The sequence below is a fragment of the Pteropus medius genome, unplaced genomic scaffold (assembly GCF_902729225.1).
Source record: "Pteropus medius unplaced genomic scaffold, Ma_sr-lr_union100, whole genome shotgun sequence".
Taxonomy (NCBI): domain Eukaryota; kingdom Metazoa; phylum Chordata; class Mammalia; order Chiroptera; family Pteropodidae; genus Pteropus; species Pteropus medius.
The window spans coordinates 3,212,546-3,228,772 of record NW_024349224.1 but is presented as its reverse complement, the minus strand read 5'-3'; the positions used below and the strand labels follow the sequence as shown (position 1 = coordinate 3,228,772).

Here is a 16,227-nt window from a genome sequence, read left to right as displayed (position 1 = left end):
GAGGACACCCCCTCCGAGAGGGCGTGGGAGCAGCTGTCTCCCGGGGTCGTTTGGAGTTTAATTCCTTTATTGTACATTTCGTGGCCAGCCCTGTCTAGCACGTCGTGGGTGCTAAACCAAGACGCCTATTCATTAGTTCGTTGAGTTTTTGCAGGATGAGGTATAGAACAGTGGGGAAGAGCATACATTTTGGGTTCTGGATTCAAATTCTGACCCCGATTGTATAACTTACCCTTCTGTGTCTCTTTCCCTCTCTGTAAAATGGAGCCTCTAGCGGTGACTCGCCTCCCAGCGTTATTACGAAGGTGAAATGAGTGAGTTTACAAAAGCGCTAGAATAGTCCGTGCAAGTTCCAGCGTTTATTATCTAGAACAGGGCTCGCCACCTCCTGTGTGTACATGGCCCTCCCTCGAGCTGAGAATGGTTTATACATTTTTAAATGGTTGGGGGCAGGGGGGACAAAAGAAGACTAATATTTCAGGATGCATGAACATTATATAGAATTCAAATTTCAGTCTACAGCCGTGCCACCCTGAACAAGCCTGATGCCGTCTGATCTCAGAAGCTAAGCAGGGTCGGGCTTGGTTAGTCCTTGGATGGGAGACCACCTGGGGAAGACCAGGTGCTGTAGGCGTGAAAAATACAAAAATAAGAGATTATAAGCTGACAAGGTCCTTGCAATCTGTGAGGTCAACCAAGAGTTGCCTCACCTAAAAAATAAAAAATTATAAAAGAATTCAAATTCAGTGTCTATAGATAAAGTTTTATTGGAAGACAGGCCCACCCATTCGTCTGTCTACTGTCTACGGTGCTTTTACACAAAGACAGAATTAAGTGATCGGGACAATGTCAGTTCCACAAGTGCAGAGATTTTCGCTGGTCCGATCATTAGTGAGTCCCCAGCATCTGGAGGGGTGCCTGAACATAATAGATGCCCGATAAGTTGCATGAATGAGTTTGGCCCCAGGCAGTGGTGGGGCTGAGGCCCCAATGTCCCTGAGCTTGGCGTGGGAGTCCATAGCGATTTAAGCAGATGTCCCTTTGGAGATCAGAAGAGGGAGTCTGTCCCTCCACCTCCTCAGGGACAAACAACTGCTGCCCACTTTAGCCTTCCCTAACGTAAGGCGCTCCCAGCGGTTAAGTCATCCAGCCAAAACCATGAGATGGCCCTGGAGGAGAGGCAGTTTTGGGGTCTTTACTGGGAGGTCCCCATCATCTCTCACTCTGGCCACCCACAGCAGAAAGAGTTTGAGATCGGCTTTTTGAAGAGACCTTGACCTCCTTGGGCCGGGTGCACCATGGCAGAGGGTTATGGGGACGGACCCTCCTCTCCTGGGGGAAGAGGAGAGAGGAAGCAGAAGAGGTACAGGGCTCTCTGGGAGCACTCACAGTGAGGTACAGGGCTCTCTGGGAGCACTCACAGTGAGGTACAGGGCTCTCTGGAGGCACTCACAGTGAGGTACAGGGCTCTCTGGGAAAGCCACCTCACAGTGAGGCAGCTTAGGGCTCTCTGGGAGCACTCACAGTGAGGTACAGGGCTCTCTGGAGGCACTCACAGTGAGGTACAGGGCTCTCTGGGAGCACTCACAGTGAGGTACAGGGCTCTCTGGGAGCACTCACAGTGAGATTTCCCCGGGCTTTGCCAAAAGGCTCTTCAAAAATCCCGGCGAAAGCTTCCTGTGACAGTCAGCTAGAAGAAATAAATACACCTGGGTCCTCCTGCTGGGAGGGGACACCAGCCCACCAAGGTGACTGAACCTGAAGGGTGCATCCCTGAGACCCCCAGGGCTGGCAGAGGCTCCTTCCTTCATCCAGCGTGTCCTGAAATCCTGCTGTGTGCCTGGCACTGGTGATGTTGCCAGGAATAAGGTACAGCCCCTCCCTCCCTCCCAGGTAGAGCTCACAGCATTTTGGAGCATAAATATTATGATACAATGAGTTAAGTGCCTACGCCTTCCCACCCCCAAACAGGCCGAGGATACGACCAGACATTTCTCAGAAGAGGAAAACAAAAAAACACATGAAAACGAACTCAATATGACTCCTGGTCCAGAAAAATGCAAATTAGAGGCACACGAAATGCCTCTTTCTTGCCATCAGATCAGCAAGGATAAAAATGGGTGACGTCACTTAGTTTTGGTTGGTAAGGAGTGAGGGGTGTGTGTCTACCACTCATACATAAGTGGTAGGCATAGGAATTGTTACAGCTTTGGGGGAAAATAAGTTTGGCAGCGTATATTAAAATGTAAACAAAACTAAACAAAAAACATAGTCTTGTTGTAGCCGCCAGCCCCCGATAGACACACAGACCACCAGAAACCAGTGAGTTATAGGAAACACACTCTTTATTCAGCCAGCTGGGTCTGCCAGGGGTACACAGACCCCGAATTAAGCAGCCCCGAAATGTAGAGATATAGGGTTTTTAAGCCCTAAACCCCATTCCTCATTCTGTCTGAACACAAAAGTCTATTTTTCTTCTATTTACTAACTGTCAACTCACAGGTCCGTTGTGCAAGCGGGGGTACAGAAGCAGAAAGCTTATTGTTAGAATGTTATGTTCCCATGGGTGATAACCTATGTTCCCATGGGCGATAGCCAAGCAGTAATTTTCCAGCCAGCATAGTCTTTGTCCAGCGATCACACTCCTGAGATTCTATCTCGGGACTTAAATATACAAGGATACGTATTGAAGTGTTTTTGAAGAGCTAAAAGCCTAGACACTTCACTGCCGAAATAAAAGGTTAAATTGTGACACATCTACACATACAATATTACATGACCATGAAAAAGAATGGGTTGGCATTATTTCAAGTGCCCTGGAGAGCTTCCACCAGGAGGGTCAGAGGTGGACAAGAGGCCAGTGTCTACAAAAGATGTACATTTTAACGCTAATGCCAGCCCTGCCCCTTCCCATAGACGTACTTTTTGTTTATGTATGACCTGTGAGCGTGGAGAATCCTTCCGTAAGGTCATACACCACACTGTCAGTGGGGACTGGAAAGAGGGAAGAGAAGTAAGGAGGAAGCTGACTTGGTCTACAGCAAAACTGGGAAAGTCTGCCCTGCAGAATGTCGACCAAAAATACGTCACCGAACGTCTTATGTAGGCTATGACTACGGATCTGTGAAAGCACATTTGCACGTGGACAATGAGAAACTAGTGTCGCGGACAAAAGAAAACATCGCTTTACTCTTGGGTGGGTCCGTGGGTAACTTTCCTTCTGGATTTCTGTAGTTTCAATGACTGTGTTTCTTATTTAGTGTTTAAAAGAGAGAAAGATCGTGCCATAGCAACATTATGCTCAGCTGCCGACGGGACAGTTAATTGTGTCTGGAAGATGAGACGTGCAGGGGTTCGAACAGAGCCCCAGAAGAGAGATGAGATGAGACATTCTCCATTGTTGAGGAACAGACTAAAAATTGAGCTGGTCGGGGAGTGAGAACAACTGTCCACTCCTCCCACATCTATTCTCTACTTCTCGAAGGGTAAAATTGTATTTTTTCCAATGAGTACTTACTTTAGTGTCCAGGCTCTTCTAGGCTTGCCGTAGACACTAGGGACAGAACAGCGGATATGATATACAAGGTCCCTGTCCTCATGGAGTTTATAATCTAGTGGGAAGACAGACATGACACAAAAACAAATAAACGCGAGATCAAGTAGTGATATGTGCGTAAAGATAAAATGAAGTGATAACATAGACAGCGTCACACAGTGCCTGGCACACAGGAAGGGGTGGGTGCCTGACCTTGGCTCGTCCGGTCACGGTGGTCGACATAAAGAGGTTGGAAAAGAGGCTGGCTCTTTCTCACCGACCTTGAAACTGGCAGGGCAGCGGGAGCTGCTGGCAGCCTTGGAGTCTGAGAATGAAGCCACCATGCGGGAGAGCAAGGCAGAGGGATGGAGAGACTGTGTCCCTGGTGATACCCAGATCCTCTCATGCCCGATGCTGGAACCACATCCTTTTGGGTTAAGCTAGACTTTTTTTAATTGCCCGCAACAGAAAAAAATCCCAAGTTGACTTTCTTATATGTCTTAGAAAGACATCTAAGCGCTAGAGCAGGGGTCTCTCACCTGACCCGGTAGATGGTCTCCATGGCAGTGGGCCCTTCCGCGTGCCTGGAAAGGTGAGCCTGCCCGAATGCTGCCTGCGTTCCAAGCACACCCGCGATCACTCCCTCTTAACTCCCACGTGCCGGCTGGGTGTCTGCTCAGTCTCTGCAGGGGCCCGACAAGCCACAAGGAGGTCCCTGTGGAGCAAGCAGGGTATCAGACCACCCGAGGCCCTACAGCGCCCCGCCCCCTGCACCCCCACCCTCTCCAAGACTGGGCACAGCCTGACCCCTTCCCTCTCGCTAGGAACTTTGATCTCCCAATCCCCTCGTGGAAAGGCACCCCTTCCTTTCCACACCCACTGTTCCAAGGACGGCGGCAGGTGAACGGGGAGGCCCAAGGGAAAGAAAGAGAAGGCCATCTCCAGGGAACTTCTTGAACTTCAGATTACACCCTTGGAAAACAGACCCACTGCCTGTTCACAGGGCCCGCCCCCAGGAGCAAATGGTGACTGAAGACGGTTCAAGATCCCCTGTTTCAGTCAAGACTCCTGAACGTTTTCCTGAAGTTCGAATCCCTAAACACTGGAGGCTCGTCCAGACCTGCTGATGACTCAGGGCTCCCCCTTCACCCCATAGCAGCATTTTTAAATAGGAGGGGCTTAGGTCTACTTGGAGTGTTGTAGCCGCCAGCCCCCGATAGACACACGGACCACCAGAAACCAGTGAGTTATAGGAAACACACTCTTTATTCAGCCAGCTGGGTCTGCCAGGGGTACACAGACCCCAAATTAAGCAGCCCCAAAATGTAGAGGTACAGGGTTTTTAAGCCCTAAACCCCATTCCTCATTCTGTCTGAACACAAAAGTCTATTTTTCTTCTATTTACTAACTGTCAACCCACAGGTAGGTTGTACAAGCGGGGGTACAGAAGCAGAAAGCTTATTGTTAGAATGTTATGTTCCCATGGGTGATAGCCTGTGTTCCCATGGGCGATAGCCAAGCAGTAATTTTCCAGCCAGCACAAGAGAGGGTCAAGGGGACCTAGGAGTTTGACCGGAAGCCACATTGGAGTATGATGGAGAAAACATCAGTTGCCCATATCAAAGCAAGCCAGCCCCCCAAAAATGTGGTAAAATTCTAACATGTGCTGGGGACATATGGGTATCTGCTGTATTATTTTCTGCTCGTTTGAAATCTTTTGTAACTAAAAATTAAAACAAAAGAATTTGGAATTTGATGGAGATTGGGGGAAGGATACCCCACTGTGCCAACCTGCCACCTGATACAATTGTCTGTGGTTCCCAGATACCGTCCTTATCTTATTATCTGTCTATGTGTATTTAAACATCTATCCATTTAAAATCAATACAGCCATGCTATGCTTCAGGCAAGGTATAGAAACTGAAATTAACCGACTGCACAGGAAAAAAATCTCCAACTTTGGAGGGAGATAAGCCTTGATTTTGATCCTGGCTCTATCCTTTAAGGACCGTGTGACCTTAGAGCAGTGACAGGAGCTTCCCTGAGCCTCTGTTTTGTTATCTGTAAAATGGAGATAATGCGTGGGCATGGCTTTAGATAGATGGAAGAGATCTGAGTAGGAAGAGCACTCAAAGGGTATAAGGCTGGGCCTTGAGGGTGGGGCACTGGGGAGAAAGGCGTGGAAGGGAGGGAGCATGTCCCTCTCCCAGGGGAGCGAGGTCCTGTGCCTCCCAGCTCCTTAGACTGAGGGGCAAGCTTCCTGGGAAGTCTGAGGGTTGACTGGGCAGGGGAGAGGAGCGTTGGTTTGTGGGTGTGTTGGCTTTTTGAAGGTGGGTTGATGTCCCATAGGGGGCAGTATCACCACCGCCCTGTCAGGAGCCTGGGCAGGGCTCCACACGGGTGTCTTGGGTACGGGGAGCTAAGCTCTGCCAGGGGCACCTGGGGCAGCCAGGCTGCTTGCAGGCCATGTGGGGAAGCTCTGGGGGTGCAGGGGTGGGACACTGGTGGGGGGTTCCCTCTTGTTGGTGCACCACCCCACCTCCTGTGTGCCGTGGGTGGGCAGTGAGGGGACCCTGGCTCTTCAGAGAATGAACAAGACCCACCAGGCAGGGGAGGTTTGCAAACTGCTGGCCTGGGGCCCAATCCCACTTAAAAACACAATTAAAATACTTAAACGAGTTGTCAACAAAGCAGAGCTGCAAGGCAGCTTTGCAAAGAGGTGCTCTCTGCAGGGGGTTCTCCTTGGGTGCCCCTTGGGCTCTCCTGTCTTCTGGCCTCATGGCCTGGTCAGCTTTGCTCTGCAGCCAGCTGAGTACGTGACTCCCAGGAGAGCTGAGGAATGGGGGTGTCAGGCACTGGGCTAGACAACCCACATCCCTTGGTCCCCATACCCCCTTGACTGGAAGCAGGCCAGGGACCTTTCTGCCTTGCCAAGCTGGATCCCCAGCATCTGGCCCAGTGCCTGTCACAAACATAGACCCCAGAGGTTGCAAATAAATATTTGTCGAATGAAGAAAACAAATCATTATATTTACAGATAGGAAGAGGTAACTTTTTTGAACAATAGCCTAAGTGCTTTACATACTGGCTCATTTAATCTTCACAATAATGCTACAAAGTAGCTACCAGCATATCCCCACTACACAGATGAGGAAAGAGAGGCCCGGAGAAACGAAATAGCTTCCTGCGGGGCGGAGGGACCGAGTACCAAGCAGGCTGTCTGCCTACAGGCTTTACCTATTACAAATAAAAGGAAAAGACATCTGTACCACAGCCCCACCCCATCCAGCAACCTCAGGAATTAAGGCTCCTTGTACCCCAAACCCCACTTCCGATCCCAGGTATTTCTTTGCTACCTGCCGTTGGAATTGGCAGCCTTGGCCTCAAGGGTCTGCTCTGGCTATGTGACCTGGGGCAAGTTTCCCCCTAGATATCAGTTACCCCACCTTTCCAGCCAGGTGGTTGAACTTGCAAGTCTAAATCCCCAGATCCCGTCCCTATTATAGGGGGGCCAGATCTTTTATTTTCTGTCCTTGACAAACAGGCTCTCCAGGAGTCCTTGGCCTGGCCGGATGGCGGATGGCGGATGGCGGGAGGAGGCTGGGAGTGCTGGCAGAAACTTCCCGAATCCTCCCTTTGCTCCCGCTGTGGCCTTGGCTCAGGGCAGGGGCTCCGGGGCCTCTCCCAGTGGGTGCCGGAGGCTGGAGCCGCCTTTGTCTGCCGCAGGAGGCCGGCCAGGCGGCTGTGGCTGCAACAGGCCCCTGCCCAGGCCCGGGAGATGGTTTTTTTTTTTCCCTGTGCTGCAGCTGGGACCGTTTATAATAGGGAAAAAGAGAATGACCAGGCCAGCGGCTGGAAAATAAAGAGACTTAAAAAGAAAGGGGCCAGGCCGTTCTCCTCCTGCGGAGGCTTTGGTTAAGCAGAAAGTTTTAGTTCCTTTTGAAAGGCATTCGGACTTTTGAAGTCCCCTGCGGGAGCTCCCTCCGGCCCCTGGGATGCCAGGCCCTGGCATGTCCCGATGTGCATGACCAGGGTGGGGCCTGGGCCCTCCGAGCAGGCAGCAGTAGGCCCTGGGAGGTGCTGTGCCAGGCGGGCCCACTGGGGGCTGAGCCGGCCCCCGTCTGCTCCCAGCCCCAAGCCCCAACGCCTCTCTCTGGTGGCCTTTTGCCTGCATTTTCTCTGCTCCCTTTGGCTTCGACCCTTGGCCTGGTGCTGGTTAGGCCAGAGGGTACAAGGAAACCCAGATCCACGGCTCTGTTGAGTCAGAGAAGCAGAGAGATTTCACAAATGGGGAGACAGAGGCAGAAAGGGTTTGCCCGAGGCCCCCCAAGAAACCTGAACCTACCGAGTGGCTGTTGTGTGTGCTTCGCCTGTAAATATTAACAATAGGTAACACTTATTAAACGCCTACAGCATGGAAGGACCCGGTTAATGGACCCAGGAAACCCGCAGATAAGAAACGAGGATTGTATGCTAAGGGGCTCTGCCCTCTCCCCCTAGTTTTGGCCCTTGCAAATGAGCTCTCCCCCTTGCCAGCCTACTCCTCAGTGGGCCCACAGCCACACTCATCCCTGAAGAAAGACCACACTCAAAACATAACATTTATTGAGCGCCTACTGTGTGCAAAGCGCTGTGTGCCATGCATGTTACAGTACAGCTCATGCCATGCCCTCCGCCGCCACGGGGCAGGTCAATGGAGATATCTCCTTATTGCTCACAACCCACCCTATGCCGCTGGCATTATTCTCCTCATTTTGTAAATGAGGTTGTATTGCCCTGGGGTTCAAATCCAGGCCTGTCTGGCTCCAGAGGCCGAGTCCTTTCCACAATACCGGCCTCTGCTGTGCTGCATGGTGGCCCTGTGTGTCCAGAGCCTGCCTCTGGCTTCTCTGGTCAGCTCGCTTCTCCAGTCACCACGACTCACTGGACACAGAGTGGGCACCCTGCTGTGATGCGGGTGCATGTCGAAATCTAGGGCTCGGCCCTGAAATAGCTCTGACCTAGTTGGGTGGGCAAAGATTTTTACCCATCGGCCTCTGTTGTCCACCTGAAACCTTTCATGGGAAGATGGTCGATTGCACCGAGGTGTCGCGGGCACCCCCTCTGTATGCTGCACACATGGCCGGTGTTTCCCCCGACGCCAGCACTTAGCTCTGAGCAGCTGCAGGGGACTGAGGACGTAATAGGGAGCAGGGCAGACTCGGCTCTGATGATCCCACTTCCTGCCTTCCCGGCCGTGGGCACTGGGGCCCCAGTTCTGTTGTGCCCGCCCGGGCACTGGGTCCAGGCATGCAGACACTCTCTGAAATCTCCGTGGCATTTCTCTTAGGCCAGGGCCCCTGGTAGCTCCTGTTCATGATGGTGGGGGTTGGGAGGGAGAAGTGCCCAGGAAACCACCGGACGTCGGGTTATTTATTTATTTATTTATTTGCAAAATCATCTGAGCGAGTTCGGTTCCGCCCAGGCTGAGGTCCTTTCTGGTAAATGACAGTGGTCACAAAAGAGGCTGGAAGTGGACGAGGATTTGCTCCCCCAGAACCTCTCTCCCAGGTGACAGTGAAGGCAAGTCTCTGACCAAATCCTGTCACACACATGAATAGTTATTAAAGCAGGGCCACCTCAAGGACAAAACCGGTCCTACAACCAGTTCTGTGGGCTCAAGGAAGTCCCAGCGTTCTGTCCTCAGGTTATTTGCCCTCTCCCCGTGTGAGAGGTGCACTCCTGGGCGGGACTGTGTCCTCTGCTGGGCGCCACGCCAGAGATGTTACCCCACGGCTGGACACAAGACCCCCGTGGAGGTCACGCTGGGGGAGGGGGTTCCCTAAGAGTACAGGTTACCCCGGCCTCACTGGATTTGCGTGGGGAGTGGCTTCAGACCACTCTGCTAAATTCTACCTCGGATGCCTTTAACTGGACCAGTGAGAAACTATTTCTAAATGGATCATATTTTTGATATACTGTTTGCTAATTAGCAAAACATTGGTGGCTGATTGAGCCCACCGATGGCCAAAGGCCTTGGAACGAATTCTGGAATGTATTCCTGCCTGATACGACCACTAGTTTAAGCTTAAAAAACTGGGCATCCATCACACTCGTTACCGTAGTTACGTTTTCGGAGAATCAAAAGTTATACACGGATTTTTGACTTTATGGGGTGTCCGGGCCTCTAATCCTCATGTTGTTCAAGGGTCACCTGTATAGGAATTGTTTTTTTTCTTTTAAAGTGAATCACAGACCCTGTACAAGAAGCATTTTAAGAGAACAAAGTAGCAAGTGACCCAGAGTCAAGTGACCCCAGACCGTGTGCCCCGCTCCGAGGCAGGCGCTCAGGGCCAGGGCCGGGCAGGTCAAGCTTTCCAAGGGTGTGAGTCCCCTGGGCCCCTCCTGCTGAGTTGGTTTCTTTGCTGCCTTGTGGGTGCCCCCTGCAAAGACTGCTGCCGCTTGAAGAATTAAATAATTATAATCATGATGATAAAATACAAATGGCTTTCCCAGCTGAACAGAAACGGGAGAAGCCACGGAGCTTCCCGCACCCGCCTTATTGCTTTTGGCTCTGTGTTCCCACAGCCTCAGGGAGGGGGATGGCTGGGCCCGAGGCTGGCCTCTTTGAGTTGTGGCCGTGCGGGGGCCCTGGGGACCCTTGGGGAATTTCAGGAGCATCTTCAGGGATCTCCTTCCCCAAATGCCTGGCTGAGACATAAGAGCAGGACAGACTCTCTTCTTTCTCACCTGGCTCCCCTAGGAAGTATCATAAGATTCAAGGCCAAGCCCCATCATGCTGCCGACACCGGTGTGAAGCAGGCAGGACCCGGATGGCGGGTGGCTGCTGATTCATAGTCCAAGTGCCAGGCCATCATCACCCTGACGGGTGCAGCCAGAGGGCATAGCCATTGCTTCCTTAGTACCCCAGGACAGAGTGCCTGGGGAAACCTGAGTTCCATGAATAGATGAATCATTAAGATAAAAGAAAAATGCAAGGAAGGGAAAGGGAACATCGAATCCAGGAGACACAGGCTTCTCAATAGACCTAGAGCTGCCGAAAGGTTCTAGAAAGCAGGGGCATGTCTGCCTTAAGGGAACCAGGGGGAGGAGGGAATTTGCAATGGTGAGATCGGCATCTCTCTCCAGAAATGTGGTTGACCTTGACAGGGAGTGAAGGGGAGACCAGGAGGGGAAGAAAGCGAGGGCCTGGCAGCCCTCAGGCCTCGTGGCCTCGCTCTGGGCCAGGCCCGCAGCACATGGGAACACGAAATCCTCAGCACCAGCCCGTGAGAGCCGTGCCGTCGGCATTCCCAATGCGCAGATGATAAAATGGAGACATGGGTAGTCTCACGCCCCGTTCTCCAGCCGGGCCTCGAGGGAGCCTGGGCGGGAAGATGGACCGGACTGGCTCCTACGCGTGGCTGCGACCGCCGCCTTTGGCTTTCTGCTTGGAGCCGTGACAGCTTCCTCTCCGAATCGCCCGGCTCATTTCCACCGCAGGCCCTTTACACACGCTCTTCACTCCGCCAGCAGCTCTCACTCCCTCCTCCAGACCCTTCGCCAGACCGCCACTGACTCCCTCTGGTTTTGGCCTCACGTGCACTCTACTTTTTCTTCTCAGGATCGTTTAAAACTGTAATTAAATAATTATTTGTGTGGCCCTTTATTAAAAGTCAGCCTCCCCACTAGAGAACAGGCCCCGGCGGGGAGGGCCCGTGGGCCTCCCTTACTGTTTTACCTTCAGCTCTAGCGCACAGTAGGCACGCACGCAATCAATCAATCAACACGGAATAAACAAATGAAGAGAGGAATGAACTTATTTCCCGGAGGAGACCGGGGGGTTAAACTTCCTTCTCCAGAATGACTCTGCCTTATAGGCTGACGCAAGTTTTCTGTGGTGGACAGCGTGACTTTCAAGCAAAAAACGGTAAAAGAAAAATCACCAATTCGGATTGTACATATTCGAGTGTCATTTATGGTGAGTGTGCGTGAGAATGTGTGCCTGGGCAGGTGTAGATAGGAGAAGGTGGTCATGTGGTTGCTTATGGCAAAGCACCTCTTGACCGACGCTGGGGACTCTTCGGGGTTACTCTTTTCCAGGCCACAAAGGAACCCCATCTTAATTTACTTTATTGTCCTAGCTTGTTTTTGTGACACAGGGCCGGTCCTGCTTGGGGATGACACCTGCCTCTTTTTGAAATTCGAGGAGGAAGCCTCACTTGCCATCTCTGGCATATATCCTTAGGACCGAGCAGAATCGGGTGGCACTTTGGGGGGCAGGTGCCCGTTCCTCGAGGAAAGTTATGACTTGGAAGGAAGATGCGCCTTTGTGTGAGCGGTGGTCTTATTTGTTTTCAAAACCATCAACTTGTAATTTCTTTTGCATTTATGCTGGTGGCTCCTCAGAGTTGACAAAGGGTTCCCCCAGGGGCACCTCTGGGGAGGGTGGGAGCAGCTGTCCTCTGCTGATGGGGAAGAAGAGGTCCTGGGGGCTTTTCTCACAGGGGAGGGCCCCAGCCCCCTGGATGCCCTGCTGGAGATCGGTAGGTGGGGTATAAGGCACCATCTGAGAATAACCGTTTTTTCTGGTCCCGGGTCACCAGGATGGTGAGAAGCAAGGCCCAAGAGGCAGGGCAGTTAGTCCTGCCCTCATCCAGCGCCTCTTGAGGCTCTTTCAGTAAGAGTTACCAGCTTTTTGCTGCTCTGGAATTTTCCTTAAAATAGCATTCTTTCTGGAAGGAGTTAAAAATGAAACAAGCTCCAGAGAAAGCAGGCGGAAGTGGGGACCAGGTCGAGCTCCCTCCTCACCCTGACTGCCACTGAGCTGGAAGACAGCAGCCAGCCAGGGCTCGCGGTGGAGGGGTGAGCATAGGGACACGAACATGTGTGACTGCCACGCGCAGGAAGGGGTCCAGAAACTTCGTACTCTTTTTCTCCAGTCCCCCCAGCTCTTGTGGATTGGTTCGGGATAGGCTGTCTCCTGTCCTTCATCCTGTCACCCCCACCTCCAGCCTCTGGGCCTTCCCCAGTTCCCTGAGGATGGAAAAGGGGCAGCATCGCGGGCCTCCCCGCCCCGGCTAACCCCTCCTCTCCCCCGGCACACCCCTTCCCCAGCGAGCTCCTTTTGTGCGCCCCGCTCTCTCCTGGCTCACGGCTGGGCGTGATCCGCAGTCTCCAGCCCCCTAGAGAGCCTGGGAGAGCGAGCCGGGGGCTGTTCTCCGCCCCCTCCCCCTAGGAGGGCAGCCCACGGCGGGGGCACCCCGGAGCCGAGGCCAATCGCCCCCCTCCCCCAGCGTGTGCCATCTGCCGCCTGTCAGCCTCTCTCCGCGGGCCGCGATCCCAGGCGCCGGCGGGGGTGGGGGAGCTGCTGATTCGGCCCCTCCTTCCTGGCTCCTTCCCAGGCGCTTCGCGGCCTCTGCCCTCACTTTGGCCCTTGGCACCCCCTCCCAGCCTAACCCCGGCCACCCCCAAGCTGCGGGAGGCGGCTCCCACTTCCCTCCGCGAAGGCCGAGATGTCGGATACTCTCGGACGCAAGAGCTGGGGAGGGCGGTGACCCGGGGGTGGCGGCATAACTTGGGGAGGGGACAGACCTCAAGGCCTGAGTCTCAGGTAGGGGACAGTCGGTCCTGGCTCTGGGGAGCCTCGCTCTCTGTCTCCCGGTGTCAGGGTGTCCGGCTCGGCGTTGCGTTTCGCGGGTCACCCGACTCTTCCTCTGAGACCGCCTCGAGCGCGCGAGTTCGTCCCCCACCAACCCCAGGCCCTTACCCGCCCCCGCGGGCCCGCGCTCCCCGGACGCGGGGTGCGGGGTGGCGTGCCCCTGCAATCGGCCCAGAGAGGCGAGCAGGGCCGGGTGGGACCGCGGGCCGGGCTGGCGGTGGGAGCGCTGGGGAACGGCGGGGCGCAGGCGCCCTGCTCCGGGCGGGCGCCGCTGCCCGGCCGGCCCCGGCGCGGCTCTCCGCGGGCAGCGGGTTTTTCCGTGAAAGGTTGCCCTGGGTAACTCGTCTCCGAGGGGACACAGCCCTCCCCTCTTCAAGTGGCAACTTATCGATCCGCGAGATTGATAACCCCCAGCGCCGCGCCGCGCACCCGCTCGGCTCTCCCAGCTCTGGGGCGAGCCGGCCTAAGGTGGCGCCACTCGCCCGGGAGGGGGGCGATGTCGGGGCCGACCCCCCACCCTGGACCTGGCCGCCCGCAGCTGGCGGGGGAGGGGAATCTGCAAAGGGTCGGTTTAGGGGAGCGGCCTGGGGCCGGCTTCTGAGTCTGAGCCCTTCCCCCGCGCGGTCCCAGACCGGAGCCCCAACTGGTCTCCAGCTGCAGGGACGCGAGGCGCCCCCTGGTGGCTGGGGCAAAACTTTGTGGAAAGTAGGAGCTGGTTTCTTTCGCCAACCGCGGGGGAGGCAGTACTGCCGCAATGTTTTGGGGCTAAGGTATTCCATTTATAGTCCTAACTGAGAAGTGCGCAACCAGACGCGGGAACCCTACAAATGCGGGTACGGAGCGCCCAGAGTTAGCCCAGTGGTGGAAGAGTGTGTATATGGGCAGCGATGGTCTTCAAACACCCACCGGTGGGCAACACCCGAGAGCGAAAGATCAGGTCCAGGGAGAACTCTTGTGCGTAGGGCGCGATTTGCGGAGGTGGCAGCGTTGGGGCAATTCACCCCAGTTTCGTCGCCCCCACCTCTTCCCTCACTTTTTGCAGTCTGTGCTGCTCATGCATCTGGGCGAGTTTGACAGCACGCGTGGGCCCTGTGTCGGTTCCCACCTCCCGCCCCCGGTGCCGCCAGCGCCCAAGTCCGGGCCCCGCGTGCCGGTGCGGTGCCCGCGCCGTGCCCGCCGCCGCCGCCGCCGCCGCGGTCCGGGTTTTGCGGGCGGCCGGAGCTGTATTTCCAGCGCTGTCCATCGCTCGGTGCTGTTGGCCCTCTCTCCGTCTGATCCGAGCCGGAGCAGTGCGGGGCGCCCCACGGGATCAGAGCGCTCCCCCGCCGGGACTCCGCTCCTCACATCCTCCTGCTGGGACCCGGCTACATTTCCAGCCAAGCCTGGCTTTATTATGTGTCTCTGCAGTGCAGCCCCAGCAGCCGGATCGGGAGGAGGAGAGCCAGCGACCACAAAGAAGACAGGAGCGCAAGGGAGGCTGGCGGGCGGGCCGGCGCCGGCTGGAGCGTGGAGGAGCCGGGGCGCAGCCGCCGCCGCCGCTGCCCGGGAGGACGGGAGCCCGGCCGCCGCCTGCTCGTCCTCCTCCTCCGCCGCCTCCCCCCTCTCCGAGCCCCTGGCCCATGGAGGCAGCTAGCGGGGCCGGCGACTTGGCACCGGCCTGGCGATCGGCTGCGCGCCGCGCGCTGAGCACCGCAGCCCGAGGGCAGGCAGCGGCGGCCCGGCGCACGGGCTGAGCGATGCCCGGGGCACGGGCGCGCCTGCCCGCCGCCGCCTGAGCGCCCCCGCGCGCCCCTTCCTCCTCCGGGGGGCCGGCGCCGGACCGAGCCGAGAGCCAGAGAAGGGGGCGTGAGCCAGCGGCTCCGAGCTGTGGCTTCCGAGCTCCTGCGGCCGTTTCGGGCCCCCCAAGTAGGCTGAGTTGAGGGACCCCCCCTTTCCTATCCATCATAATCTCCAAACCAGGCGTTTGGGCATTTTTTTAGCCGTTAATATTTATTATTATTATTTTTTTTGGTGCGGCAGGGGATAATTTGAAGGCTTTTTTTTTTTTTTTTTTTTCCGGGGGTATTATTTCCGTAAGCCTCGACCGTTCTGAAGTTCCTCTCTCGAGACCCCTCGACTCAGCCCCGTCCTCCTCAGATGGGTTTCATTGTAGCTCCGCACCGGGCTGGGTGGGCTGGACGCCTGTAAACTTTGCACAAAAACTGGTGGCAAGGTGGAGGAGGAGGAGAAGGAGGAGGAGGGTGAGGGTGGCGGGGTGGGGAGGGAGGGAGGGGGTCGCAGGGGCCGGGGGCCGGCGGGGGGTGGGAGGAGGAGGGGCGCCAGATAACTCGGCTCGGCCGAGTGGCCTCCGGACTCCCCGCGCCGCTGGGACCGCCGCTGGGACCGCGAGCCCCCGGCTGCCGCATTGCAACAGGCAGGGCCCCGGCGCGCCCCCCGGGCCTCCCCCCGCCCCCGAGCGGCCTCGGCCGGCCCGGGCCGCCCCCCCCAGGGAGGCCGCCCCGGACCTGGGATCCGCTCCCCGCAGCCGCCGACCCGGCCGCAAAAAAAAAAGTTTCCGAGAGGCAGGCGGAGGAGAAGGGGGAGAAGGGCGGCCCGGAGCGGCGGGGGGCGGCGGGGGGAGCCGGCCGCGAAGCGCGACGGAGCGCCGGGAGCCCCGGACATGTCCAGGCGGAAGCAGGCGAAGCCGCGCTCGGTGAAAGGTGAGCGAGCGAGGCCCGGCGGAGGCGCGAGCGAGCGAGCGAGCGAGGAGGGAGGGAGCGAGCGAGGGAGGAGGGACCGGCGAGCGGGCGGGCGGCCGGGGACCCGCGCGAGCGAGCGGAGAGGAGGCGGAGGCGGAGGCGGAGGCGGAGGGGGAGGGGGCGCCGCGAGCGGGAGGCGGGGGCGCGGGAGGGGGCGCGTCGCGGACACCCTCGGCGCCCGCAACCTCTGCGGGCCCGGCGCCGCCGCCCGTGGGGGACCCGGGCCGGGGGGCGCCGCGGAGGGGCCCTCGCTGCTCCCCGCGTGCGGGCCCCGGGCCCGCGTGGCCAATCAAGGGGTGCGGGCCCGACTTGGC

General features: G+C 56.5%; 1 protein-coding gene and 1 pseudogene across 1 annotated transcript in view; both read left to right on the top strand.

Annotated features, from left to right (window-relative positions):
• The first annotated feature begins 514 nt into the window (after positions 1–514).
• LOC120617402 (uncharacterized) lies at positions 515–634 on the top strand (annotated as a pseudogene).
• A 15,033-nt stretch (positions 635–15,667) lies between these two features.
• ZNF423 (zinc finger protein 423) overlaps positions 15,668–16,227 on the top strand; it is a 287,541-nt gene continuing 286,981 nt past the window's right edge. The window contains exon 1 of the mRNA XM_039880813.1: positions 15,668–15,874. Within this exon, the coding sequence (XP_039736747.1) occupies positions 15,835–15,874 (40 nt within the window). The 5' untranslated portion in view covers positions 15,668–15,834. The remainder of the gene's footprint in view (positions 15,875–16,227) is intronic.